Raw genomic sequence first — 25,778 nt, 5'->3', positions numbered from 1 at the left:
TGAGCGCAGTGCGCGGGCCCCGCCCCCCGCCTATAAGAGCGGTGCGGCACTGCAGCTAGCGCAGTTCTCACCGAGACCCGTCACCCGGACTCTACGTGAGACCCACCGCCCGGACTCACCATGGTGAGTGCGGCCCCGCCGGGATCGCGCCAGTCCCCTTATTGCCCTTCTCCTCCTTGGGGGCCCTCCCTCCCGGGATGCTCCGGACCCTCCATCCGGCGTTCCGGGGCTCGAGGAGGTGCGAGGGTTTGTGCATTCCCCCACCCCCACTGTCTTGGTGACTTTGACCGAGTCGTGCTGTCCACTTTTGGAGGCTGGGGAAGAGGGGTGGAGTGGAGTGGGATTCTTCGCTAGCCGAGAGGCTGAGAGGAGCCCTTCTGGAAATCGCCTCCTGCTCCACCAAGCATTTGTGCCCTAACCCTCCTGGGGGGGAGTCGCAGTCCCGCTCCCCGTCCTTTCCGCGGGTGAGAGAGACCCCCTGGGCTGCCCTCCGCCCCTGGCCTCCCCCCACCGCGACCCCCGCTCCCCGGAACTGAGCGAACACGTGCTTAGCACAAGAAGGTGGTAGGGGGTCAGATTACTCTTGGTTCAGCATCCCCTTTTCCTCCGACTGTGTGTGCATCCCTCCTACCCACAGCCCTCCCCCCCCCCGTGACTCAGCACCCCGCTTCTGAGCCAGGAGGGGTGGCAGGAATGGGGTTCGGCCTTATGAGGCGAGTCGGCCCCTCTCCTGCCCGAGCCCAGTGAACGGACGGGCAGAGACAGCTGGCGCTGAGCGAGAGCGCGGGCCCAGGCCAGGTTGGGGGGAGGGGAAAGAGGTGTGTGTAGGGGGGTGGTATTTATAGCCCGGGAACGGGGGCCGAAATCCAATCTTCGCTTTCGGCTGGGATGTAACTGGAAAGAATCTAGAAGGGGGGCGATTGCGGGACCGGGGGTGCAGGATGGCGCTCACCCTGCGCAGGGCAAGGCGGGTAGTTACCTCTGGGGCCTCACCGCAGGTTCCGCTTCCTTTTCTGGGTGTTTGGAAACCGTCACCCCGCCATTTCGGTGTTGGGGAGGGAGGCTGCGCGGGCCCTGCGCCGCACCACTTTGGCTCTTTAGGGGTTAATTTCAGACTGGCAGGGATGAGCCTAAGGCAGCCGGTGCCCCAGTGCCCACAACCCTTATTGCCCGCGCCTGCCATCTGCACCCTCTGCTATTTCCGTGAGGGCTGCGCGGTGGATGAAGGTGGTGAAGACACCCAGAGTGTGGGGGTGGAGGTGGGGAGAGGAGCCAGCTGGGATTGATCTCCAGAGCCAGATGGGATTTAAAGGTGTTGGAGAGGACACCCTGATGGTCAGTGTGGTCAGTTGATGCCAGACTCGAGGTCTGAGACACCTCTGCAGCCCACAGGAAAGAAAGGGGGAGAGGGTTCTATGAAATTCCAGCTGCTCATCCTCAAAGAATTAGTCAAGTTGGGGGGCTTCTAGCTATAAACTCATGGCCCTGGAAAACCTGTCCTTTCTCAGGTTCTTGAGAAAGGTAGCTTTGGGAGTATAAATCTGAAAATGGCTGAAAAGTCGCTTGTCCTTGTCTCAGAGTCATTGCAGTATCTGCCTGCTTTTCATGTGCACTTACCCTCTCTGTCCTCCCTGAGGGTCTTCTGAGTGTGGCAGGGTCATGTGGAGCCACAGCTCTTACTTGACAAGGTCCTCACAGGGAAGTAGACTGAAGGGATTGGTTTGCCCTACTGGGTGCCTCTAGTTGTTAAGTCCTATGTGGGGCAGCCTGGGCAGGCTGCCAGCCTCTTCCCACCTCTGCCCAGCCCCAGGCGTCCACTTTGGCCAACCGAAGCATCCTGGCTGGTAGGTGATAGGGTGGGAGAGAGGCTCATGAGGTGAGGGCTGTAGATGTGGGGCTTATGCTGTGTTCCCTCTCTTTATACTTCAGCGTGAATGCATCTCAGTTCATGTGGGGCAAGCAGGTGTCCAGATGGGCAATGCCTGTTGGGAGCTCTACTGCCTGGAACATGGGATTCAGCCTGATGGGCAGATGCCCAGTGATAAGACCATCGGTGGAGGGGACGACTCCTTTACCACCTTCTTCTGTGAAACCGGTGCTGGAAAGCATGTGCCACGGGCAGTGTTTGTGGATCTGGAGCCCACTGTGATTGGTGAGAGGAAGATGGGGTGGAATTGAGGGGAGCAGAGAAGGACTCTAAGCTTCTCTCTGGCGAGATGGTGTCTAGGCCTGGCTTTCCTGGCCCTGCAAACTCTTTGTGCCGTCTTCGAAGCTGAAGAAGGCGGGCTGATTGCAGGCCAGGCTGGGTGGTGGGTGTGGGTTTCTCTCACAGGCTGGTATCACAGGCTTACAGAAGGATGAACTTTTCCATACATCTGACCGCAGCTACCACGCTGGGGGAGGGAGGTCCCTGCTGAGCACAGCCTTGTGGTTTGTGCCCTAACGATGTGTTTGTGCCCTTCCAGATGAGATCCGAAATGGCCCATACCGGCAGCTCTTCCACCCAGAGCAGCTCATCACTGGGAAGGAGGATGCCGCCAACAACTATGCCCGTGGTCACTATACCATTGGCAAGGAGATCATTGACCCCGTACTGGACCGGATCCGCAAGCTGGTGAGAATTTGGGATGGAAGGGAGGGAGCTTTCAGACGATGCTAATGGTCAGGAACGTCTTTTTTCAGGATCCATTTCAGGGGGTCGTCTCTAATTGTATGTGTTCCTGAGCATGTTCCAGACTCTGGGTCTCTGCCCTGACTCCTGAGAGATTTTAGGCTTTTGTGGAGCCAGAAGGTAGAGTTTCTCAGGCCCCTCGCCCACCTACATTGCTGTTTCTCTTTCCTGCCTTTCAGTCTGACCAGTGCACAGGACTTCAGGGCTTCCTGGTGTTCCACAGCTTCGGAGGGGGCACCGGCTCGGGCTTCACCTCACTCCTGATGGAGCGGCTCTCGGTTGACTACGGCAAGAAATCCAAGCTGGAGTTCTCCATCTACCCCGCCCCCCAGGTGTCCACGGCCGTGGTGGAGCCCTACAACTCCATCCTGACCACCCACACCACCCTGGAGCACTCGGACTGTGCCTTCATGGTGGACAACGAGGCCATCTATGACATCTGCCGCCGCAACCTGGACATCGAGCGCCCCACCTACACCAACCTCAACCGGCTCATCAGCCAAATCGTCTCGTCCATCACGGCTTCCCTGCGCTTCGACGGGGCCCTCAACGTGGACCTGACGGAGTTCCAGACCAACCTGGTGCCCTACCCTCGCATCCACTTCCCCCTGGCCACCTATGCGCCGGTCATCTCTGCAGAGAAGGCCTACCACGAGCAGCTGTCCGTGGCAGAGATCACCAATGCCTGCTTCGAGCCTGCCAACCAGATGGTGAAGTGCGATCCCCGTCACGGCAAGTACATGGCCTGCTGCCTGCTGTACCGCGGAGACGTGGTGCCCAAGGACGTCAATGCCGCCATCGCCGCCATCAAGACCAAGCGCAGCATTCAGTTCGTGGACTGGTGCCCCACGGGCTTCAAGGTTGGTATCAACTACCAGCCACCCACCGTGGTGCCCGGGGGTGACCTGGCCAAGGTGCAGCGCGCCGTGTGCATGCTGAGCAACACGACCGCCATCGCCGAGGCCTGGGCCCGCCTGGACCACAAGTTCGACCTGATGTATGCCAAGAGGGCCTTTGTGCACTGGTACGTGGGCGAGGGCATGGAGGAGGGGGAGTTCTCTGAGGCCCGGGAGGATATGGCTGCCCTGGAGAAGGATTACGAGGAGGTGGGCATCGACTCCTATGAGGACGAGGATGAGGGAGAAGAATAGAACAGCTGCCTGGAGCCCATTCACTATGTTTATTGCAAAATCCTTTCGAAATAAACAGTCTCCTTGCACGGTTTCTTGTCCCCTCTGTGAGTGCTTGAGCTTCTGCTGCCTTCCTCTCTGTGCTGCTGCCGCTGCCACTGCTTCACTGCTTCTGCTGCCGCCCTCATTCTTTGCTGCCCATGACCCCTTTCCCTTCCATGGCTGAAGGTGAGATCTGCCAAGGGGTCCTTGCCAGGCCCAGGAAACGTGACCTCAGGGACCTTGATGTAAGATCCCAGGGGCGCCCAGGAGAGTAGAGAGGAAAGGAGGACTGAATCCCGGACCTGTCTGTCCAGCCACAAGCTGTTGAAAAGATACGAGTTCTCACTTCCTTTCCAAGTAGAAGTTTAAGTCCAGCAGTTTCTGTATTTGAGTTAGACTGCTACCCTATTCTTCCTGCTGCTTCTGCATTCACTGACTCTGGAAGCTTGGCCCGGGCACCTCTGTGCGTGATGAGGGCTTGGGAGCGGGGCTGGGCTGGCCCACAATTCCCGGGCACAGAGCCTAGTCATAAGCTTGGGGGATGGGACGGGACAAGGGCAATCTCCTTGAGTTGTGTCACTGCACCTCCGAGCAGCTTTGCACAGCTGAGTGTCTCTCTTGCTGCATTGCTGGGGCCTAGGGCTGTGCCATTAAAAGTCAGGTCATCTCTTCTCTGTTTGTGCTCTCTTTCTGGCCTCAGCCTCTATGCTAGCTGGGGGGGAGCCTCCTGCCAGGGCCCTGGAGAAAATTCCAGCATTGCTAATAGGCACGCCAGGACCCACATCGACGTCAGCACATGGGGGTGAGCATGGGGGGGAGGGAGAAAAGAAGCTTCAATCTCAGGAGCAGGAGATGCCAGCCCTGCCCTTGCCTTCCCCTCCCTGGTGATTCAGGGACGCAGTGCCCTTCCCTAGGGAACAGTTCAGCCTAGCAAAGGCAGGGCCCCTGTTTACTCAGCAGAGTAGACAGGAAGTGGCAGCTGGATACTGCCACACCAAGTGGCCTCATTAATCATTAACCATGTGTGAGCTAGAACCATCTGGGAGAAACTGTGGGCCACAAGGCTGCCACCTCCACTCCCCTTGCCCCCAGGCTGAGGCTGGGAGACCTGTTATGTTGTTGTCCCAAAGCTTCCTCAGGTGTCTCCACCCAGGAGCCCTTGCCTGGCAAACCGGCTGGGCTGCTTTGACTCAGCTACCCACTCCTGGGAATGAAGGAAAGAATTGAGTGTGCTTCTAGGGAGCCCTGGTCCCAGTTCTTAGCACAGAGGCCAGCTCAATCCAGAACAGCTTCAAGTGTTTGACCAAGGCAAGCTAGGAGAACTGCCCGCTCCTGGCTAGCCAGATGTAAGGTAAGGATACCTGCCTCCTCACGTGGAATGACGAAGTCCCACCACCCTTCGCTACACCACTGTCTCTTCCCAGTCTGTTCCCTTGGAAACGGCAGCCAGACCTTGGGCCCCTGGCACCTCTTCTCACTCCAGGAACAATGAGACTAAGATCCACACCAAGCTGCTTTCACTTTATTCTTCTTTTTATACATTCTCCTGCTCCCAGATGTGGAGGTAGACCATGATGTAAGCTCGGCAGTCCTGCTCAGAACCTGTCTCGATTCTATCAGTTTCCCTTTCCCCATTCCCCAACCCTGTCCACCCCAACTCAGTCTGTCCCCCTGTTCCGTTGTTGCTCTTTGAGATAAGCGAGCAGAAGCAGAGACAGAAGACTGAGTTGACTGTCCCCACCCACCTGCCCCCAACTGCAAGACAGCAGTCCCGGAGAGAACACGTGGAGATTCTAATAAGGGGATGGGATCCTCCTTCCAAGGCCCGGGGGCCACCTCAACATGGCCACTGGTTTGTTCAGATTTGGGTGGTGTGCTGGCCCAAAGCCGGGGGTTGCAGTGCCTCCAGCTGACTGAGAAGGAGATGAATGGGAGGACGCTGCTGGGGGTCTACAGTCATCATGGAGGCCAAGAGCTGCCGCAGTGCTGAAGAATGCCTGTGGAAGGAGGCGGACAGGGTGACCAGACAGTCCTCGTTCCCTGTGCGAAGGTCCCAACTCCACTAATGTCTGGGAGCAGTCTGAAATGTTTGGTGGCCCTTTTATTGCTTACCTGGGACTGTGCGGGATGCTTAGTTGGTTCTGCACGGCAAGGGCCACACTGTCACCCTTCTGGAACACCATGTCATATGGGCCCTCCCCAAACATCATGGCATATAGCACACAGCCTAGGGACTGAGCACAACTTGGTTATTCTTTGACAGGGGACCAGTGCGGGGGATACCTCTCCTCTGAATTCTGTAGTGAAATGTGACTGCATAAGCTAAAAAGATTATGCTGACCTCAGCCACATGACACCAAACCAGGGTCCAGAGAAATCACCAGGTAACTGGAGGCTTCTGTACCCCTCGTTTAGCCACTGCCTTCAGGCCTGACATTTAGCTGTACTCACTCTGTTCAAAGAGCGGGATTATACCACTTCCTGAGCAACTGAGTACGGTGTCAGTGACAGCTCCCAGGAAGGAAGTCGAGGGGGATGGGGACACAGGCAGTTCCTGGGCCCCATGCACTCGAAAACAAAGACCTGCCTCTCTACTTGACAGCAGGTACAGAGTAGCATTCCTCTCCCCGCCATACTCCCGCCCACATGTTCCTCACCCAGACATCGGTCCGCTCATCGATGACACAGTGGCTCTGCACAGAGAAGAGCTCCGGGGCCCGGTAGGAGATGGTGCATCTCTGGGCTGCCCAGTCCTGGAACAGTGGCCCCACAACTCAAAAGTGGGGCACAGGTCATAGTCATGTGACCAAATTGGGGCACACACCGGAAGAAGTTGCGGATGGGGAACAGGAGGGCAAAGGAGCCGGACGCTCTGTTACCTGCAGGGCCAGAGCCTGGCGGGAGCCCTCCACATGGATGCAAGCTTGATTCATGGAGCCCAAGTCCATTAAAACCGGTTGCCCCTCATCTCCAAGCAAGATATTGGTAGGCTTCAGGTCCCTGTAGGGAAGTAGAAACGGCCCATGAGCATCCCTGGACAGGGAGGCTGGAATCCCTGAGGGCAAAAGAATCATGGGGATTGTTCCTTGGGAGGAGAGCAGAGACCTCTTGATCCTCTTGGTGAGGCTCTTCCTTTCTGCCCCGTAAATACGCACGGCCCTCCCACTGACCTGTGGGCATAACCTCTGGCATGAATGGCCTCAAGGCCTCTGCAGATACCGAGCAGCAGCTGAAGGATTTGATCTTCAGTCAAGAAGTTGCCTTTGTCCTTCAGCCTTTCTATCTCATTCCACAGCGTACCCCTCTGCAACACAAGTTTTCCCACAGTTGGAGATGTTTTCTGAGCCGCTGATCCCGGACCCTGATCCCTTCCCTGTGTCACAGCCTATCAACTCTTTCACTGCACGCACTATACACCTCACATTCCCACCTGGGTTCCTCTAAACCCCAAATCTGAAGTGGTCAAACCCAGGACATGACGTCTGCTTCCTAACATGCTTGACTACTCACACAGCCCTTGGTAGATGGCTTTGTTGCAAGCCCCTCCATTGCCAGGAGACTTTCTGACCTTGAAGAAGGGTAGCAGCAGCCAGGCTTCATGTTTGGTGCCCCGCTCTCTCAGACAATAAGCCACAAGGCGAAGGATGTTGGGGTGATGGAAGAGGCGATGCATGTCTGCTTCTCGTTGGGCCTCCTCCCGATCCTGCTGCTCGTGACACAGGATCCGCTTCAGGGCGTAGAAGTGTCCATCATGTAACCCCTCCACTAGGTCCACATAGCTGAACCCACTGTGGGCCAAAGGGGTCAGTGAAGGACCACGGTCATCTCCCATACTGCTAGGGATTCCCTGGAGGGAAGAGGTGGGGGGGGGGGGTATCTTTCCCAGTTGGCAAAAACCCTCCCAAGATGTGGCTTCAAGAGAAGTGTGACGATTTTACACTTTGGGCTCAAGAGCAGGAACACAGTAATCTCTGAGGTGCTTTGATCATAAGGCAGTGCTCTGCACATGACAAACGCTCCATAAATATTAAATGAGTAACACTCAACATTTATCAAGTGCTGTGAACCAGTCACTGGGTGAGATGTTTTATATGCATTATCTCATTTAATTCTTACAACTCCATCAGTGACCCAAAAAAAAAAAAAAAAAAAAAAATTATCTCCATTAAGCAGATGAAGAAATCATGGGTTTTCAAGGTCACACAAGGCGGATCCAAGAGGCCTGGCTCCAGAATCCACTGTTTTGACTACCGTGTCGCTAGGCTCTGACAGGTGAGCTAAAGGATATGTTAAGAGGATACTTCTATGCCCCTATCTTGTGCAGACTGCTGTCCTTCAATCGCCATAACGCTGGGACTACTAGCTAAGTGATTTCCAAACACTCACCCCTCCCCCAGTTTCTGGATGAAGAGGTAGCGCTTATTGTCAATGATGACAGTTCCCCGAGAGCAGACACACAGCGCGTGGCCCATAGTGTCTCAGTCATCCTCCTCAAGGGCGGTCTGAGGCTGCCGAAGGCTTCGTCCAGGTTGAGTGGGCTCTTCCAAGGGATGCGCTGGGGGCCCAGCGGATCATGCTGGAAGGAAAAAAACGGCAGAGTCGTGGGTCAGGGACAATCCAGACGACCCCTGAAGTACCAGGAGAGCTGGGGCCCAGGTCCCGGAACGTAGAGAAAACGGGCCCTGGCGACGCCAACTCCAATAAGGTTGGAGTCAGGTGCCTTAAAGCCTCCGGCCACACAGCGACTACCAGGCCGCTTCTTCCAACCCCAGCCCACCTTGGAGAGGCCCCCGCTCCCACCGCCATCGGGCCGCCACGGCAGGGCAGAGGGTAGTTCCGGGGGGTGCGAGGCCCCAGCCCACCTCCAGAAGGGCCCACCCCCGGCCTCGGCGCGCAGAGCCCGGGGAGAGTCAGCCCCGGATCCCCACTGACCTGGCTCGGGCTGGAGAGAGACGCGGGAGACCGGAAGAACTGTGTACGTCATCATTCCGCGCCGGCGTAACGGCCCGCGGTAGCCTAGCAACCACTGGGCGTATGGATGACGTGAGGGCCCGAAGCAGAGAGGCCGGGAGCGGGCTAAGCCTGGGGTAGGACGGGTCCCAGGACCCGGGTGAAGGTTCCACACCTGGCCTTCGGTAGTGGTCAAGACGCAGGCACTTACGCCAAACGGGAGCAAAGCCGGGCTTGGCCCGAGGCCCCCAGGACTTCCATCTCCCAATGCCGGAGGTAGGAGGCTGACTACAGTCCAGCCGCGAGGGGCGGTTCTGGGGTGGGTGCTGGCGGCCTGGACCTCTACGTCTCTGATCAGTACCACCTTGGGGTTCTGGCCTGTATCCCACCACTCTAATTTCAGTGGTTAAGAGCTTGGGCTTTTGAACCAGACTAGGTTCTAAATCTTGTCTTAACAGCTTAGTTACTAGCTGTGTGGCCTTGGACGACTTACTTAACCTCTCAGAGCCTCGGTTTCCCTAAATGGTAACAAGGTATAATAGTACCCAAAGTTAAGTGCACGTACTGTGGGGCCAGAATGCCTAGTTCAAATCCCATCTCTGCTAAACTAGTTATGTGACCTTAAACAGGCTATTTAAATTTTCTCTCAATTTCTTCATCTGTAAAATGGAAATGAGAATTATCTACTGCGCAGAGTTTTTTGAAGATTAAATGAGATGTAAAGTGCTGAGCACAATATCTGACACACAGCCCTTAGTGTCAGTAAACAGAAATTACTATTATTTTTATTATCATTTTATTTATTTTATCCTGGTCCTTACATCCCAGGCTTGGGACTGTGAAGGCAGGAGTCATGGAAATTCACAAATCCCCAAGTCTTGGCCCCAAGTTGTCCTTGGCATCTCTCCCACAGGCAGGCAGGGATAAATTGGAGAGCAGTGCACATCCAAAGAAGACGGGATGGCCGAGATGGTCTCTTACTGAAACAGGGCCACCAGGAAAAAAAGATCCCTCTTATAACCTGTTCCCCACTTTCACACCACTGGGAAGATCTGGTTTCTCTTGGTTCTGAACCTGTTTTTGCCCCCTGGTTCTGACATTCATTCATCTAGATTTAACCTGCTATGTGCCGGGCCTTGTACTAGAAGCTGAGGATTCAAGGTGGACAAGGTACTCTTCACCCTCAGGGAGCTCAGTTTAGTAGAACAGTGCTTCTCAATCTTGGATGTCTTTAGAATCGCCTGGGAATCTTGTTAAAGTACAAATTCTGATTCTGTAGGTCTGAGGTAGGACCTGAGACTCTGCATTTCTAACAAGCTCCCAGGTGACGCTGATGAAGCTGATTCAAGATGTAGAGGATTTTACAAACTAGTAGAGTAGCGGGTGGACAAGGCCAGGCTGATCGCCTGGCAACTAGAGGTGGTCTCCGCCCCCTTGCTCGCTGAGGTTCCCTCCCAGGAATCCGCCACGTGACAGTCGGACCGCCCTCTCTGACTAGAGGAGCCGTGTTAGCGCCATGGCTCCCAAGAAGCCGCCCTGCCTTCCTTCCCTGCTGTTGCCACTTCTGACGCTGCTGCTGCCCCAGGTAAAATGACAGGATTGAATCAGCAGGCTGGGTGCTGCTGCCCCAGGTAGAATGACAGGATTGAATCAGCAGGCTGGGTGCGGTGAAACGGGATCAGATCTAGCCCAGGAGAGAAAGAAAGTGAAAAGTAACGCAACAATGGGCAGGGCTAGTTCCATCTCCAACGCAGACACCGATCCCCCTGCCAACTCCAGACCTCTGCTGAGCATAATCTCTCCCTTTGCAGGCAGGCACTCGGTCGTTCCTAGTGGATCGGGAAAATGACAGATTCCTCCTGGATGGGGCCCCATTCCGCTATGTGTCCGGCAGCCTGCACTACTTTCGGGTACCACGGGTGCTTTGGGCAGACCGGCTCTTGAAGATGCGAATGAGTGGCCTCAACGCTGTACAGTTGTAAGAAGTGCTCAGGAGAGCCATGGAGGGTGGGATTTATTCTTCCTACCACCCACTTAAGAAGGGTGTTGGGACAGATAGACTGGCTGGGTATGAGAGCTCCAGGGCTTCCAGGCCTAGGGTGGGAAAGGGTGGGCCAGGACCTCCTACCAACCGCTTCCTGGAGAGTCCCTGCAAGGCCTGATCCCTTAGGCCTCTCCAGCACCGCCCTGCCTCGGGCCCTGTTAACCTCTTTCTTTCTCAGTTATGTGCCCTGGAACTACCATGAGCCAGAGCCTGGGGTCTATAACTTTAATGGCAGCCGGGACCTCACTGCATTTCTGAATGAGGCATCTATAGCAGACCTGTTGGTCATACTCAGACCAGGACCTTACATCTGTGCAGAGTGGGAGATGGTGAGTTAGGAGAAGGGCCACTCGGGCTCTTCCCGGACTCCTCCCATCTGCCCACACTGCAGCGCCATACACAACATCCTCCCTTCTTACCTCCGCTACTTCACTCCCAAACAACAAAACCTGTTGTCTTTATGTTTGTCTCAGGGGGGTCTCCCAGCCTGGTTGCTTCAAAAGCCTGAAATCCAACTGAGAACCTCAGATCCAGGTGAGTTGAGACAAGATTTTTAGCACAGAAAAAAGCAAACAACAGCAACAAAACCGGTCGTTGGGTGCCCAAAACAGAAGAGACCATCCCCAAACTGGAGATCATTCATGCAGATATTTGAGTGTTCCCTTCATGCCCAACAAGATGCTAGAAACTGGGGAACCAGACAGACCCAGTCCCTGTGCAATGGAGCTTATGGTGAAAGAAACAGATTGTTAAAAAACCAAAACCTGTAAGATTATTGCAAGCTGTATAAATACTACACAAGAAAACAGACAAGGAATTGCGATCGTGAATAACAGAGAAGGCCTGTTGGGGCACCTGGGGGGCTCAGTCGGTTAAACTTCGACTTCGGCTCAGGTCATGATCTCACAGTTTGTGAGTTCAAGCCCCGTGTCAGGCTCTGTGCTGACAGTTCAGAGCCTGGAACCTGCTTCAGATTCTGTGTCTCCCTCTCTCTCTCTGCCCCTCCCCTGCTCATGTTCTTTCTCTCTCAAAAGTAAACATTAAAAAAAATTAAAAACCGAGAACACCTGTTTTTGGTAGGGAAGTCTGAAGTTCTGAAGGCTCTTCTGAAATGATGACATTTCACTTGACTCCAGGGAAGGGAAAGCTCTAGTCATATAAAGAGTGAGGTGAGAATGACCAGGTAGAAGAAACAGTATATTCAAATGCACAGAGATGGGAAAGTACGTGGCATGGTTGAGGCCAGCTTGGCTGGGGCATAGCAGGGAAGGGAGAGAGGAATGTGCTGTGAAATTGGAGATAGATAGGGAATGTTAATACAGGACCTTGTAGGTCATTGTAAGGGGTTTGCATTTTATCCTAAGCAGAGTAGAAAGCCACTGAAAGAGCTTAACGAGACATAAACCATTGAAAGAGCTTCTTAAAGAGACATATTGATTTGTTTTCAGATTACTTGAGCCTGAGTGTGGAGAATGGAGGGAGGGGAGCAAGGATAGAGGTGGAAAAACTAATTGGGAGACTCTGGCTGTAGTTGAGGAGGCAGGCGTTGGCTCCTGGACTCAGGTGACGGTGGTGGAGATGGGAAGAGGGCAGAATTGAGATACAAGTTGGGGATCAAAATCACCAGGACTGATTGATAGATTTTGTTGGGAAGGGGAAGAGTAGGGGCAGGGGGTAGGGTCCGGAAAGAAAGGAATCCAGCTTTCTGGCTAGTCAAGATGGCGGTGCCATTACTGACATAGGAAAGATGGAAGAGACTAGGGGTGGCAAAGGACCACCTTTTTGGAGGAAAAGCAGTTCTTCTGATCATGTTAAATTTTTATCATATCACACTCAAGTGAGGATGTTAAGCCACGGGCTGCGTGAGTGTGGAGCTCACGAGGAGGTCTGAGCTAGAGGTAAATTTGGGATTCACCAGTCTAAAGATGGCACTTAGATCCACAGATACTGGGCCATTGCCTGGGGAAAGAGCATAGGGAGAGACAAGATAAGAACTCATGATCAACTCTGAAATGCCCACTATTTCAAGGAATTTGGATTTTACTTCAGGTGTAAATAGGAATTCCATCATCAGAGCAAGGGAGTGATTTTATCTGATTTATATCTTTTAAAAAGATCACTCTGGGAGCACGGGTGGTTCAGTTGGTTAAGCTTCTGACTTCGGCTCAGAGTTCATGAGTTTGAGCCCCGTGTCGGGCTCTGTGCTAACAGCTCAGAGCCTGGAGCCTTCTTCAGGTTCTGTGTCTCCCTCTCTCTCTGCCCCTTCCCTGCTCATGCTCTCCCTCTCTCCCTCTCTCTCTCTCTCTCTCAAAAATAAACATTAAAAAAAAAAAAAAGGATCACTCTGGTAAAATTGCTTCGTATCTGCTGGGGACCTTCCAGGCACTTCACTTCATAGGGTGCTGAAGAGCTTTACGCCCTTTCTAGCAATTCCTCTGACTTCAGCTGACTATGAAATGCATTTGAAATGGCAAAGTAGTGATGGGACACCAACATGCAATGTCCATTGTTCTCAAGAAAGCTAGCAACCTCTTCACTGCTGAATCCACGGTCCCTCTCTAGGCCTCCGTTCTTTGAAATGCATTCTTCTCTCAGCTTCCAAAATACCACCTTTATCTGGTCCCCCCCCCCTTCCCCCCACATCCCAGCCTTGCTGACCCTTCCTTCTTAGTCTCTTGCTGGTTCTTCTTCCTTTCTGTTTCCTCTAAATGCTGGGGTGTTTCAGGGCTCAGTCCTGGGATGCTTCTCTTTTCTATGTGTTTCCTTAGACAATCTCATCCATTCTCATGGCTTTTGATCCCATCTAATAGTTAATGACTCTGAAATATGTATCTCCAGTTCCAGGACTCTCCCTTGGCCTCTGAAAACATATATCTGGTTGCATGTTTGGAGATCTAAGGCATAATGATACAATTAAGCTTCTGGTATGGCCTCTCCAACGAGCTGTTCCTACCATCTCGCCTCAGTTCATAGCAACTCCATTTTCCAACTACTCAGGCTAAACACTATGGTATTTGTTACACCTTTTTCTCATATTCAACCTATCAGAAAGTCCTGCAAATATATTGAATATACTGACTTCAACTACTTTTCATCACCCCCACTGGTCCAAGCTGCCTCTCCCACCTGGACTACTTGAATAGGTTCCTTATTGCTTCCCCTTCTTTGCCCTCACCCCTTATAGTCTGTTCTCAATGCAAATACAAGTTTAAACATATATCTCAGATCATGTCATTTCTCTACTTAAATCTCTCTAATAGGTTCTCATCTTATTCAGAATATGAACCATGGACTCCTTAAAATGGCCTATTAGGTCCTACCTAATTGGCCCAGTCACCTACCTGACATCTACTCTTTCCCTCATTGTTCACACTGGCTTCACTGGCTGTTTTTCAGACTCACCAGGCACATTCCTGCCTTGAGGCCTTTGCACTCGGTGCTCCCTCAGTCTTCCTGCAGAATCACCTTCTCCATGATGCCTTCCCTGGGCTACGCTCTAAAATTTAAGCTCCCCACCATATATATCCTTCTTCCATATATATTTTTTTGTTGTTGGCATTAACACACTATACATTTTAGCTATTTATTTATTGTCTGCCTTCCTCACTGGAAAGGAAATTCGACAAGGGCAGAGATTTTGGTCTATTTTGTTGTACTCTGTATCCCTAACACCTAGAGCATTATTTGGCGTATAGTAAGCACCCATAAATACTTGTTGGATGAGATTTAATATACGCTTGGATTAAAGGAGACAGTCAAACCTGGGCACCCTTTATACAGGAAACAAAATGTAAAGGGGTTCAGTGTCTTAACGCAAAAATATCCTCCAACACATCTTTTGTTGACTCCACCTTTGAGAGTCTGCTACCTGCTAGGCATTGTCCCCAGCGATAGGATGCAGCAAATGAACCTGACAGACTACGTTCCTGCTCACGGTGGGGGAGAGAGACTGTCGGGAAACACTTATAGAAGTAAATGCTTAATTATAATTTGTTACATGCTTGACAAAGAAGTATGAGGTGATGTGAGAGTGTGTAACAGACATCTGCCCTCATCTGGGATAGCCGAGGTTTTCCTGAGGAAGTGAAATAAGTTAAGATCTTAAGCTTGCATTGGAGTTGGCTGGATAAAGGACGGTGGGGAGAAAGTGTCAGGCAGAGTGAAGTGAAGACCCTGAGGGTGAATCAACAAAAATCACAAACAGGAGTTGAGGATGATACCTAAGGCGTGATACCTAATACAGCGATGTTTCAATTAATGACTCAAATCACTTGGATTGTCAGTTACATTAGGGTGCAGGTCAGAGAGTCTGCATTTCTGTGAATTCCCATGCTACTTCACAGCCCTCGCAAGTATACACTGATTACATAATAATAGCCCCATATGACGCATTTAACATTTTTCTTACGTTTAAAAACTAAATTTACAAGAAACACTGCTTCAGGGGTTCCTATGCCCAGATGTCCTTGCCATACAAGTACATAAGAGGGTTTCAGACTCACTGCTTCTCAGATTTATTTGCAGACAAGTGGGATGCCAACTGCAGCCCAGGGTTCAGGCATCACTGAAGTCGCTGGCATAGATACTAAGGGTGGGGGCTATGGAGGCGGTGGTGTCCTAATGAGCAGAGCACTGCTCCTTCCTTTAGACTTTCTTGCCGCAGTGGACTCCTGGTTCAAGGTCTTGCTGCCCAAGTTATATCCATGGCTCTACCACAATGGGGGCAACATCATTAGCATTCAGGTACAAGTGACTGGGTACAAATTGACTGGGTAAGGGGAAGGAGGAGCCAGGGGTCCTAACCCCCACCGCATGGCCAAGCTCCACTTTTCCTTTTCCTTGGCAGGTGGAGAATGAATATGGTAGCTACAAAGCCTGTGACTTCACCTACATGAGACACTTGGCTGGGCTCTTCCGTGCGCTACTAGGAGACAGGATCTTGCTCTTCACCACAGATGGGCCTGAAGGACTCAAATGTGGCTCCCTCCAGGGACTCTATACCACTGTAGATTTTGGCCCAGGTCTCCTGAGCAAGGGTTAGGAGTGGAGTCTGGGGAAGGGGCACCTCTTCTATGTTTATCGTTCACCTTTTGCCTCCTCTCTGCAGCTGACAACATGACCGAAATCTTTGCCCTGCTTCGGAAATATGAACCCCATGGGCCATTGGTGAGGAGCTGGAGGGGATGACAGTCAAAACAAGAGTCAGGGTTTGGAATGGGTCAAGCTCAGTTTCCCATTTCATTTATGGTATCTTCCACTTCACCTTCTAGGTGAACTCTGAATACTACACAGGCTGGCTGGATTACTGGGGCCAGAATCACTCCACACGATCCATTTCAGCTGTAACCAAAGGTCTAGAGAACATGCTGAAGTCGGGAGCCAGCGTGAACATGTAACTGGAGACACGGGGGCCAACATGAAGCTGTAACTGGGTATTGGGGATGAAAATGAAGATTCAGTGGGTCAGCTTTTGCCTTTCCCCCACCTTCCCCCCCTCTTCAGGTACATGTTCCATGGAGGTACCAACTTCGGATACTGGAATGGTGAGTCCAGATGGTCCCTGGGGTAGAAGCAGGGACGTATCAAGGAATTAGATTATGAGGTCTAGAAGCTGGATATGGCCACCCCTGTCCCCTCTGATGGCAAACTTCTCGGCATGAATTTCGTTGCTTAGTGCCTATTATTTGAGAGATATTGAATTAATGAAATTGATTTGACCCCAGGTGCTGATGAGAAGGGACGCTTTCTTCCAATTACTACCAGCTATGACTATGATGCACCAATATCTGAAGCCGGGGACCCTACACCTAAGCTTTTTGCTCTTCGAAATGTCATCAGCAAGGTGCCCTACCACTTCATTAAGTGCCAAAGGCTTTTATTAATTTGGGGAAAGGGAGTACTTAAATTGTTTGTAATGGGATCCCATAAATCACTGGTTGTTGTCTGGGCCACATAGCCTCACAGAAGCATTTCCCACCCACCCAAATGTGGACTATTTGGGAAGATACACACAAGTGTGTGCAAAATTACAGGATCTTCATGACCCCATGAAGCCCTTCCCTGGACCCCGGGTTAAGATCCCTGTGCGGGGTTTTGGAATAGGGGTTGTGTGGTTTTCCTATGGCTCCTGAGAGAATTTGGGCTCAGTTCCAGGAAATTCCCTTGGGACCTTTACCTCCCCCCAGCCCTAAGATGATGCTCGGACCTTTGACCCTGCACCTGGTAAGCTCTTCCCCATCTTTTCTCTGATCCTACCTCTTTATTCTCTATAAATGGCCTAGCCTATCCTGCCCTCTATTCTGAAACTTCCCCTTTGTTCTCATACCTTTCCCTTTTTCTAATAGGATGGGTATCTGCTGTCTTTCCTGGACATCCTGTGTCCCCACGGGCCCATCCGTTCCATCTTGCCAATGACCTTTGAGGCTGTCAAACAGGTAAGGCATAATCCCACATCCAGTAGGAATGGCAACCTTCCTCAACAGCTGTAGCCAAAGGTTCTCTGAGCTGCACATCTTCCCCACAGTGTCCTCTCTTACCTCTCAGTTCATCTTAAGTACTTAACTCTTCCACACCCAGGACCATGGCTTTATGTTGTACCGGACCTATCTGACCCATACTGTTTCTGAGCCAACACAACTGTGGGTGCCTAACAATGGAGTCCATGACCGTGCCTATGTGATGGTAGATGGGGTAAGAAACTTGTGAGCCCATCTCCTCTCTCCTTCCCAGCACCTTTAGCCTTAAGGTCCCCTTATCTACCTTTTCCCATTGTCTGCCCACATTTGCAGGGGGCCCAGGGATAAGCTGGGATGAGGAAGAATTTGGCTGAGGCTAAGGTTCCAGAATGGATGGGTAACTGACAGGCCACATTCTCTTTGCTCCCCAGATACAGGTGCTAACGTAGCTTCCTGTGTCATGGCCACGAGCTAGATGTGGAGCCCTTCCGCTCACAGATCTTTTTATCCACAGGTGTTTCAGGGTGTCTTGGAACGGAACATGAAACACCAACTATTTTTGATGGGGAAAATGGGGGCCAAACTGGACATCCTGCTGGAGAACATGGGGAGGCTCAGTTTTGGGTCCAACAGCAGTGACTTCAAGGTGAGCTAGCTTCGCCCACCCCCTTCTCCTCCATACTCTTACTGACCAAAGTCCCTTGGAAAGATAGGGGCCTAATGAAAGATAGACAAGAGCCATGTGCTTAGGAGTTAGGCAGCAAAGTAGTCACTTGTGGGGCTCTAGACATGGCCAACAGTTATATCCCAGGGCTTGATTAGGGACAGTTTGGCCTTAAGAGCTTAACGAATGATGAATTTTCATTTGTCTTCTTCACAGGGCCTATTAGAGCCACCAGTTCTGGGACAAACAGCCCTTACCCAGTGGCTGATGTTCCCTCTGAAAGTTGATAAACTTGTAAAGTGGTGGTTTCCCCTCCCGTTGCTGAGAAGTTCACACCCTCAAGCTCCCTCTGGCCCCACCTTCTATTCCACAACATTTTCAATTTTAGGAGAAGGCGGGGACACTTTCCTCTTTCTACCTGGATGGACCAAGGTATTGCTGACAGTGGGGTTGGGGTCAAGGTGATGAGAGGAAAATCATGGAAGAAGGGGCAGCAGAAATTCCTCTGATTAGAAACCCCAAAGGGCATGATTCTACACCCTTGATAGCTGACCCTTTATTTTCTTCTCTCTTTGCCAGGGCCAAGTCTGGATCAATGGGTTTAACTTGGGCCGGTACTGGACAAGGCAGGGGCCACAACAGACCCTCTACGTGCCAAGACCCCTGCTGTTTTCTAGGGGAGCCCTCAACAAAATCACATTGCTAGAGCTAGAAAACGTGCCTTCTGAGCCCCAAATCCAGTTTCTGGATAGGCCTATCCTCAATAGCACCTTGCATAAGACATACATCTATTCCCTCTCAGCTGATACACAAAGTCCCTCTGAACCAATGGAGTTAAGTGGGCACTGAAAGAAAGGTAACCCTTGGGCCTGGGACACGGAGTGGGTAGGATCCCTTGGTGCTGGCCCCGGTGACCACGTGGAACCAAAGGTCACAAGGCCTGAATGCGAGTACAGGTGCAGTTTCCTTGCCAGACTTTATTATGATTAAAGTTCCAGAGACAGTACCAACTCCACACACCTCTGTGGCCCTGTCTTTGCCCTGGTTCCCGAGTGTCCTCCCTAATCTTCCAAACACTCTGGTTTCATGGGAAAGAAGAAGCCTAGGGCTAGCATGAATGCACCCTCTCAAGGCCCAGAGTCAGCCCCAGGCGCAGCCCTAAGAGATCAGGAAGAGGGCTTTCCAGCCTGGCAGCGATGATCCCGGAGGCAGCGTGTGGAGCAGAAAGAGAAGTCGAGATAGTGAAAGGGAATGAGGCCTTGGAGGGATGTCCCACAACTCCAGCAGCGTCTGGACAAGAAGAACACAAAGGGCTGACCAGGTACCCCAGAAACTTTCCGATCCAAGCTCTCCCCATTCCCTCCTGCCATTTCTGGTTTGGCTCCAGAGGGTTCCCAGAACATCTCAAGTCCCCTCAACAGCCTGAGTTCTCTGCAAGCACGCATTCTGCGTGCCCCAACACAGCCCACACATCATCACGCCTGCCCCTGCAGGCTGAGCACTTACTGAGCACTGATGACTGCAGAGCCTGGGGCCTGAGGGGTGGGGGCTCCCAGCTGGGCAGCCAGCCTGCGCTCTGCAGCCAGGGCTCTCTGCGGGGAAGAGAAGTCTTGTTAAGGACAAGGCCCCAGTGGTGGATGGGATGCTCCAGAAGTGACAGCGGCACACTGGGAAGGGGTCGGACCTCTCAGGAGGTCTCGGCTGTGCAAGAGAGAACCACCGGCCTCACCTTCTCCCGATCGCTGAGGGCAGCAAAGCGCCGCCGCTCTTCGTGCTCCCGCGCCTCCTGCTCCCGCTGCTGCAGCTGCTGTTTTTCCCGTTGCCGCCGGGCAGCCTTCTGCTCCCTTTTCCGCAGAGCCTGCTGTGCCTCCATTTCTGGCGTCAGGGGCCCTGGCACCTGGAGAATTTCCAGGGAGGGGTAAGGTAAGACCCATACACGCTATCTTTGGGGAAACTAGAAGAACGTGGAAAAGATCTAGCCAGGGTCTGTGACGGCTTCCTACTCTGCTGCTGCTTCTTTTCCAGCTCACCTGAGCCTTGCTGTAATCATAAGCATCTGGATTCTTCTCCATGAACCTTCGGAACTCATTACGTGTTGACTTGTCAGCTGCGACTGTATACGGCGGCCGGGCCCTCGAGTCCCTAGGTGCAAACCGCCCCCACAAAAAAAATGGGTTCAGCTCGCTTCCTACATCTCCCAACCTCACCCAGACAGATGAAGGGGATACTGTGAAGTAGCCAGTACCACCATTAGCCTCCAGAAGATCCTCTCTATACCCTAAGGGGCTCGGCTTGGGGACCCTTACTTACTGCACAGTAGGGTCAGCACCCGCCTCCAGCAGCAGGCGAACCACTGAGCCTCTCCCAGCTGCAGCTGCCGCATGCAGGAGCGTGAAGCCACTGGAGCCCAAGGGGGCACTGAGCAGAGACCGAACTCCAGGGTCTATGGGGCCGGCAGCTAGCTGGAGTTTCAACATCCCAACATCTCCGGCTCGGCAAGCAGCTAGAAGCATGTCCCAGAGCTCTGACTGATCGGGGGTCTTGGCCTCATCCAGAGAAGGCCCCACAGGGGCTGCCCGTCCCTGGGTGGACTGTGAGAAGGCCTCATCTCCTTGAGTTTGCTGGGGAAGAGCCTCCAGGTCTCGGCTTCTCTCCTTCTTATTATTCCTTTTCCTCCTCCTCCGCTTTGGCAATACCTCAAACTCCCGAAGATCCAGGGTCCCCACTGCCAACTCTGCTAGCTCCAACTCCACCTGGAAGCTGTCCTCTCCCTCCGACCCTGAACCTGGGGAAAAATATGACATGTTAGGTCCGTCCAAAGCGATAATACAGAGGGTGGAAGTATGTGGGCTGGCCCAGATGCTATAAATGTACATAAAAAGGTAATTCAGATGATCTTGAAATTAAATTAAGTATTTGTAGTTTGTCAGCCAAGACCAAGTAGCACATCAAAAGCCGAATCCGTTAGTATCACATGCAGAAATGGAACTCTCAGCTCAGACAAGGACAGTCCCAGCAGGAGCTATGCAGGAACAAGTGTCCTTAGACTCTCCCCTTGAGCAGCCTTAGGATGGTACATAACAGAGTAGAGCATGGGAGCAGTGACAGCCACACAGACTAAGAGTCTGCAGCCGGGAAAGCAGGCCTTAGCTCCAAACCACACCATCCGGTAAGACAGGTCAATTATGTAAGGTTTATGCAACACAAGCATCTATTTCATGTACTATTTCGTGTTTTCTAAGTACTGAGGATACATCCATGAACAAAAGAGAACAGGAAATTTGGAAAGGTCACAAAACACGTCTCTGTAACTGCTACCACATACCCCTTATCATAACAGACTTGTGTGTGTGTATAACGGTGTGTGTGTTGTGTAAGGGCTCATCTATAAAGAAGGAAGTAGGGCGCCTGGGTGGTTTAGTCGGTTAAGCATCCGACTCTTGATATCAGCTCAGGTCTTAATCTCAGGGTGGTGAGTTCAAGCCCTGCATCGGGCTCTGTACTGGGCGTGGAGCCTCCTTAAAAAAAAAAAAGGAAGGAAGTGACAATAGGAGATCTGACTGCATCTCCAGGATAGACACCCAGATAGAGATTGGACAGTTGCCAGATGGTGCTCAAACCCTGTTTGGGAGACTCCTCGTTCTGCCCAAGTGCCTCATTTTCATCACTGGAGACCTTTCTTTCTGCCTCGATAGCCTTCTTCTCTCTCATGGTCTTCCAGTGTGTCCGAGGTGAGTCCAACCTGACTGTCTCCCGGGGGTCTTCTTCTGCCATAAAACAAAAGATGTTACTCAAGTTTAGTTGAAGAGAAGCCATTCCAGGTTTCTGTCAATGAAGATGCTGTCTGGATGTACAAATGAGAACCAAAGCTTGGGCTGGAAAGTACAGGAAGATCTAGAGAGTCTGGGGATCTAGAAAAAAGGCTCACCGTGGACATGCAAGGTGGTCAGCTTATGGAGCACACGCTGTAGCTCCCGGAAGGTGGGTCTGCGGGTAGCGAGGGGGATATCCCAAAGCCGGGGATCCCCCCGTTGCAGGGGTGCGCCAGGGCCTCCGAAGAACAAGGACCGGCCAGAGCGGGGGGCACGTAGCAGTATTGTCCCAGCCTCCCCCAGTGCTTGAGCCCAGCCCGGCCCTGCCAGCAGGTCACGAACATCCTAGAAAAAAGAGTAAGTCAGGCCAGTGTATCTTCACTTGCTGTTTTCTTTTTTTTTTTAATTTTTTTTTTTCCAACGTTTATTTATTTATTTATTTTTTGGGGGGGGGGACAGAGAGAGACAGAGCATGAACGGGGGAGGGGCAGAGAGAGAGGGAGACACAGAATCGGAAACAGGCTCCAGGCTCTGAGCCATCAGCCCAGAGCCCGACGCGGGGCTCGAACTCACGGACCGCGAGATCGTGACCTGGCTGTAGTCGGACGCTTAACCGACTGCGCCACCCAGGCGCCCCTTCACTTGCTGTTTTCAAATCTCCAACCAAAAAATGGCCCACAGATGACGTGTGAGGGATGGGAAGTAGAAGGTAACATAGGGGAAGGAAGAATGAGAAGGCTAAGGTTCTTGGGGATCCATCCCTAGTCTACCTTCGCCTACTCAGAAATAACGAAGACTGGGAGGATACGGGAGTCCCTCCCTTGGAGTATCTGCCAAGGGAGATACCTCCCTTGGAGTATCTGCCAAGTTGAGAGGGGTAAACAGTAGATCAGCGGACCACCAGATCTGGGACGCCTAACTCACCTTATATAACGTGGCTTCATTATAGCGTCTCAGGTTGGCTCCGGCAGAACGAGAAGCCGCACCCCGGGCATCCCGAACTCCCTGGGCCGTGCCCTGCTTGGCCCGCACCGTGTAGCGGTGAAAGGTCTTGTGTGTCACCACGTCTCTTCTGTGGACAACACGGACTCAGTACTGGAAACTAGCCTGTACTCCCAGGCTAACCGGGTCCATTCCATCCTTACACCCACACAGCACCCTCTCACCCTTGAAAAATGGCACCAGCAAAGTGCCCAGCCGCAGCCATGAGCACCACACAGTATCTGGGACCTCCGTTTTGCAGGTTCTGTAGCAGCAGTTCTGGTTCTTCTGGGGACACCTGGATGACAGAGGGACAGCACAAACCTATCTGTTGCATTCACTGAGAATGCAAGAAACTAAGTGCCAGGGCTAAGCGTTTCACCTGCACTATCTCATTTCATATAACCATCCTGAGGCTTGTCTCCATTTTACAAGTCAGGAAATTTGAAGCTTGTAGAGGTAGTCAAGATCAAGCGGCAGAATGACAATTCAAACCTAGATTGGTCTGTTTCCAAACTTAACTCCATTACACCCGACCCCAGATTCAGGCCAATTCAATCCAAGACTGTGCTGTCAATTGTGACCCCACATGCAACAGGAAGAAAGAGAAAAAAGTAAGAAATGGACTGGGTTCAGGGGACATCTAGGCTGAGTGTCCAAAAGGCTGCAGTTGACCACACAACCTGCGCTGCCACTTGCCTGGCGAGGGCCCAGGACACAGCGGTAGGCATCAAGGAACTGGCCCCGGGCATTCTGGAAAAGAACCCGATGGGGGCGGAAGCCTTGGGCTCTGCTGGGCTTCTCATACTCTGCCCTCTCCTCATCCAGAATCTGCAAGCCCTCTTCACTGGCTGAGTCTGAGTCTTCTGATCCTGAGATGCTGGAAAGATCTCCTGAAAACATGAGGTGCACAAGTTTGGCGTTCCATCTTTGACCTTTCCACAGGCTCCTAAACTAGAGCCTTCCTCCACCCCCACGTCCTACTCAACACAGGTCTACCAGCCATCACCTGTGGAACTCTGCTTTTCAAAGTCCAGGGCAGACAGGAGGGGCTTGTCCTTGAGACGTTGCTTTAGGTTAAACCGATGCCAGTCAAGCTTATAATGTTCCCTCTGGTAGGAAGCAAAGGGGGAGGCTGAATGTGGAAATATGCCCCCCTCTGGCCCTTTATGGTACCCATCGCCAGTAACAGAACTCCAGGAAGTGTGTTGGATAACACCAACAGCCTTACTCAAAACGTGAACCTTTATTAAAGATAAATCATACGTCTACCTCTCCTCACCCACCATTATACTTTTGCTTCCACCATTTACCTCTGCACCTGGGCTTACCTGTTCCTGGTGGTTGTGGAAGGTCTGGTCACAAGTTGAACAAAATAACTTCTCTGAAATATCCAGCAGACCCTGGAGTTTTCTTTCCGGGCTTGCGCTCTCCCCTGAACCTAAATAAGGGGAGGGTAATTAGAGGTGGAAAGGGAGCCCAAATCTGCACCTGGAATCACATTCACTGTCTAATATACAAAGGGGGATACAAAAGAAAAGGATGGCATCTTTTCCTCCACAGAATTTATAACCTAGTAATAATGAAATAAATGGCACAGTAATCACCTGATACAATATGTTTCTGAAAAGATGTATGTAAGGTGAATATATATCAAACACTAAATTAACTAAAGGGATTACCTAGAGGAATCCTGTAGAAAATAATTTTTGGCAACATTAAAATCATGTTTGCAAAAACCACTTCTCAAATGCCCTTTAAATAGCTTTACGTTTCCAATTACAGTCCGGTTTTTAAAAAACATGCTCAAGAAAAAACAGCCAAAGACAAACTAATGTTGTAAAAAAAAAAAAAAAGTTTTACATTGGGGCGCCTGGGTGGCTCAGTCAGTTAAAATCCGACTCCTGATTTTGGCTCAGGTCATGATCTCATGGTTGGTGAGTTCCAGCCCTGCCTTGGGCTCTGCGCTTCCAGCCCCACCTCTGCTTGGGGGTCTCTGTCTCCCAATCTCTCTCTGCCCTTCCCCCATTCACTCTCTCTCAAAAATAAACATTTAAAAACTTTTTGTTCTATATTCAACAAGAACGAGTAATTTAATTGGAATCCAGTTAAATTTGAACTCTATCTAGGAATTCTGAAGTGATTTTGCAGGCAGTGCTTGTAAACGTGACCTGATACAAACAATGGCAAGAGGTTGGCTTGGAGACAATCCAGGCGTCTGTGTTGGAAACAACCCAGAGATTGAGTGAATCTAAGATAAATTTTATCCATAGAAAGACGTCAACAAGGGCTCTTAAAGTGGGGAATATCAATAAGGACGTGTTCCCTGGAGGAGCAATAAGCTGTAAAGAGCGTGTCACGTTCCTCATGGGTCCTCCCCAAACCTTCCCAGATACCTGGACAGGAAGTCCGCAGAGCTTGGGCCAGAGCCTCCCCAGAAGGGTGGCTCACCAAGTTCAGGCCCTGAAGGACCGGAGCATCCGCGTTGAGGTCAAACAGGGAGACCAACGTAGGAACCTGGGCTGCAGCTGAAACTGGCGACATAGCTGAGCAGAAATTATTTAGGAGCGGCTCTTGGAGCAGAAAGCGGGGAACAGAAACAGAGCTCCCCAGAGAGAGAGAGAGATCCTACCGCCCCGTCTCCTGCCTACCTGACTTGGTCTCCCCAACGCCGCAAGGCACTTCGGGCCTCACTCTGGTACCAGCAGTCCGCTCTGCAGGTTAATACGTGACCCCAACCCGTTTTCTCAAACCCCCAGTCCCGGACCACACAGAGTGAAAGGGGAGCATGCAGCTCCCAAATCGAGTCCAATAGAGCTACAATCCCTAACCGACCGCTCCTCGTTACCCGTGCAATGAACTCCAGCAATGACTAAACCGCGTGTACTCGCCCCCGCCCTCAGCAGCTGCACCAAAGGTCCTGGGAAGCGAGCCGCATGTTCGTCTTCAATTCCAAGCCCGGATTTCTGCAACATCACAACAATCTCGTCACTACGGAGCAGCGAAGGGGACAAATGGCGTCGCCCGCA

General features: G+C 51.9%; 4 protein-coding genes and 1 long non-coding RNA gene across 16 annotated transcripts; 2 read left to right on the top strand and 3 right to left on the bottom strand.

Moving 5' to 3' along the window:
- TUBA4A (tubulin alpha 4a) lies at positions 1-3,895 on the top strand. Its single transcript, XM_045481341.1, has 4 exons — positions 1-123; positions 1,930-2,152; positions 2,466-2,614; positions 2,851-3,895. The coding sequence occupies exons 1-4, from the start codon at positions 121-123 to the stop codon at positions 3,820-3,822; spliced, it is 1,347 nt and encodes a 448-aa protein (XP_045337297.1). The 5' UTR covers positions 1-120; the 3' UTR covers positions 3,823-3,895.
- A 1,448-nt stretch (positions 3,896-5,343) lies between these two features.
- On the bottom strand, positions 5,344-8,888 carry STK16 (serine/threonine kinase 16). 4 transcript variants are annotated; one of them, XM_045481342.1, is made up of 8 exons: positions 8,776-8,888; positions 8,230-8,419; positions 7,412-7,631; positions 7,014-7,147; positions 6,723-6,843; positions 6,501-6,596; positions 5,956-6,077; positions 5,344-5,840 (listed from the first exon to the last, which is right to left on the bottom strand). In XM_045481342.1, exons 2-8 carry the CDS (start codon positions 8,313-8,315, stop codon positions 5,702-5,704), a joined length of 918 nt encoding a protein of 305 aa, XP_045337298.1. In that variant the 5' UTR covers positions 8,316-8,419; positions 8,776-8,888; the 3' UTR covers positions 5,344-5,701. The 4 variants fall into 4 exon arrangements, with proteins under 4 accessions (XP_045337298.1, XP_045337300.1, XP_045337299.1 ...); XM_045481344.1 differs by having other exon boundaries at positions 8,621-8,782; XM_045481343.1 differs by lacking the exon at positions 8,776-8,888 and adding an exon at positions 8,706-8,773.
- A 7-nt stretch (positions 8,889-8,895) lies between these two features.
- GLB1L (galactosidase beta 1 like) lies at positions 8,896-18,971 on the top strand. Of its 7 annotated transcripts, none has more exons than XM_045481336.1 (17): positions 8,908-9,069; positions 10,252-10,378; positions 10,605-10,771; positions 11,016-11,166; positions 11,311-11,371; positions 15,486-15,580; positions 15,684-15,858; positions 15,945-16,003; positions 16,108-16,229; positions 16,340-16,380; positions 16,561-16,679; positions 16,985-17,059; positions 17,182-17,271; positions 17,414-17,527; positions 17,807-17,938; positions 18,173-18,388; positions 18,536-18,971. In XM_045481336.1, the coding sequence occupies exons 2-17, from the start codon at positions 10,310-10,312 to the stop codon at positions 18,803-18,805; spliced, it is 1,956 nt and encodes a 651-aa protein (XP_045337292.1). In that variant the 5' UTR covers positions 8,908-9,069; positions 10,252-10,309; the 3' UTR covers positions 18,806-18,971. The 7 variants fall into 7 exon arrangements, with proteins under 7 accessions (XP_045337294.1, XP_045337295.1, XP_045337296.1 ...); XM_045481337.1 differs by having other exon boundaries at positions 10,240-10,378; XM_045481334.1 differs by having other exon boundaries at positions 10,111-10,378.
- Positions 16,046-17,463, bottom strand: LOC123599502. The gene is made up of 2 exons (XR_006713170.1): positions 17,374-17,463; positions 16,046-16,514 (listed from the first exon to the last, which is right to left on the bottom strand). It is a non-coding gene; the product is annotated as an uncharacterized LOC123599502 (long non-coding RNA).
- On the bottom strand, positions 18,914-25,739 carry ANKZF1 (ankyrin repeat and zinc finger peptidyl tRNA hydrolase 1). Of its 3 annotated transcripts, none has more exons than XM_045481330.1 (14): positions 25,598-25,737; positions 25,146-25,295; positions 24,081-24,190; positions 23,759-23,861; positions 23,449-23,642; positions 22,935-23,047; positions 22,693-22,840; positions 21,885-22,113; positions 21,577-21,723; positions 20,267-20,741; positions 19,987-20,098; positions 19,686-19,853; positions 19,463-19,548; positions 18,914-19,246 (listed from the first exon to the last, which is right to left on the bottom strand). In XM_045481330.1, exons 1-14 carry the CDS (start codon positions 25,722-25,724, stop codon positions 19,123-19,125), a joined length of 2,286 nt encoding a protein of 761 aa, XP_045337286.1. In that variant the 5' UTR covers positions 25,725-25,737; the 3' UTR covers positions 18,914-19,122. The 3 variants fall into 3 exon arrangements, with proteins under 3 accessions (XP_045337286.1, XP_045337287.1, XP_045337288.1); XM_045481331.1 differs by having other exon boundaries at positions 25,401-25,713; XM_045481332.1 differs by lacking the exon at positions 25,146-25,295 and having other exon boundaries at positions 25,598-25,739.
- Between the last annotated feature and the right edge of the window lie 39 nt (positions 25,740-25,778).

Source organism: Leopardus geoffroyi, chromosome C1 (assembly GCF_018350155.1).
Source record: "Leopardus geoffroyi isolate Oge1 chromosome C1, O.geoffroyi_Oge1_pat1.0, whole genome shotgun sequence".
Taxonomy (NCBI): Eukaryota; Metazoa; Chordata; class Mammalia; order Carnivora; family Felidae; genus Leopardus; species Leopardus geoffroyi.
This window is presented reverse-complemented; position numbering and strand designations above follow the sequence as displayed.

What these genes read in the sequence shown, in the direction of transcription:
- TUBA4A (XM_045481341.1), top strand. An exon ending in TCTGGAGCCCACTGTGATTG is followed by an intron (nt 2,153 to 2,465) that starts GTGAGAGGAAGA and finishes GTGCCCTTCCAG; the next exon opens with ATGAGATCCGAAATGGCCCA. An exon ending in TGGACCGGATCCGCAAGCTG is followed by an intron (nt 2,615 to 2,850) that starts GTGAGAATTTGG and finishes CCTGCCTTTCAG; the next exon opens with TCTGACCAGTGCACAGGACT.
- STK16 (XM_045481342.1), bottom strand. Translation starts at nt 8,315, where the DNA reads ATGGGCCACGCGCTGTGTGTCTGCTCTCGGGGAACTGTCATCATTGAC. An exon ending in ATCCAGAAACTGGGGGAGGG is followed by an intron (nt 7,632 to 8,229) that starts GTGAGTGTTTGG and finishes TTTGGCCCACAG; the next exon opens with TGGGTTCAGCTATGTGGACC. An exon ending in AGCATCCCGCACAGTCCCAG is followed by an intron (nt 5,841 to 5,955) that starts GTAAGCAATAAA and finishes CTCCTTCCACAG; the next exon opens with GCATTCTTCAGCACTGCGGC.
- GLB1L (XM_045481336.1), top strand. Translation starts at nt 10,310, where the DNA reads ATGGCTCCCAAGAAGCCGCCCTGCCTTCCTTCCCTGCTGTTGCCACTT. An exon ending in GCAACATCATTAGCATTCAG is followed by an intron (nt 15,581 to 15,683) that starts GTACAAGTGACT and finishes TTTCCTTGGCAG; the next exon opens with GTGGAGAATGAATATGGTAG. An exon ending in GACCTTTGACCCTGCACCTG is followed by an intron (nt 17,060 to 17,181) that starts GTAAGCTCTTCC and finishes TTTTTCTAATAG; the next exon opens with GATGGGTATCTGCTGTCTTT.
- ANKZF1 (XM_045481330.1), bottom strand. Translation starts at nt 25,724, where the DNA reads ATGTTGCAGAAATCCGGGCTTGGAATTGAAGACGAACATGCGGCTCGC. An exon ending in TCTGCGGACTTCCTGTCCAG is followed by an intron (nt 24,191 to 25,145) that starts GTATCTGGGAAG and finishes CCCCTTATTTAG; the next exon opens with GTTCAGGGGAGAGCGCAAGC. An exon ending in TCCACAACCACCAGGAACAG is followed by an intron (nt 23,862 to 24,080) that starts GTAAGCCCAGGT and finishes GCTTCCTACCAG; the next exon opens with AGGGAACATTATAAGCTTGA.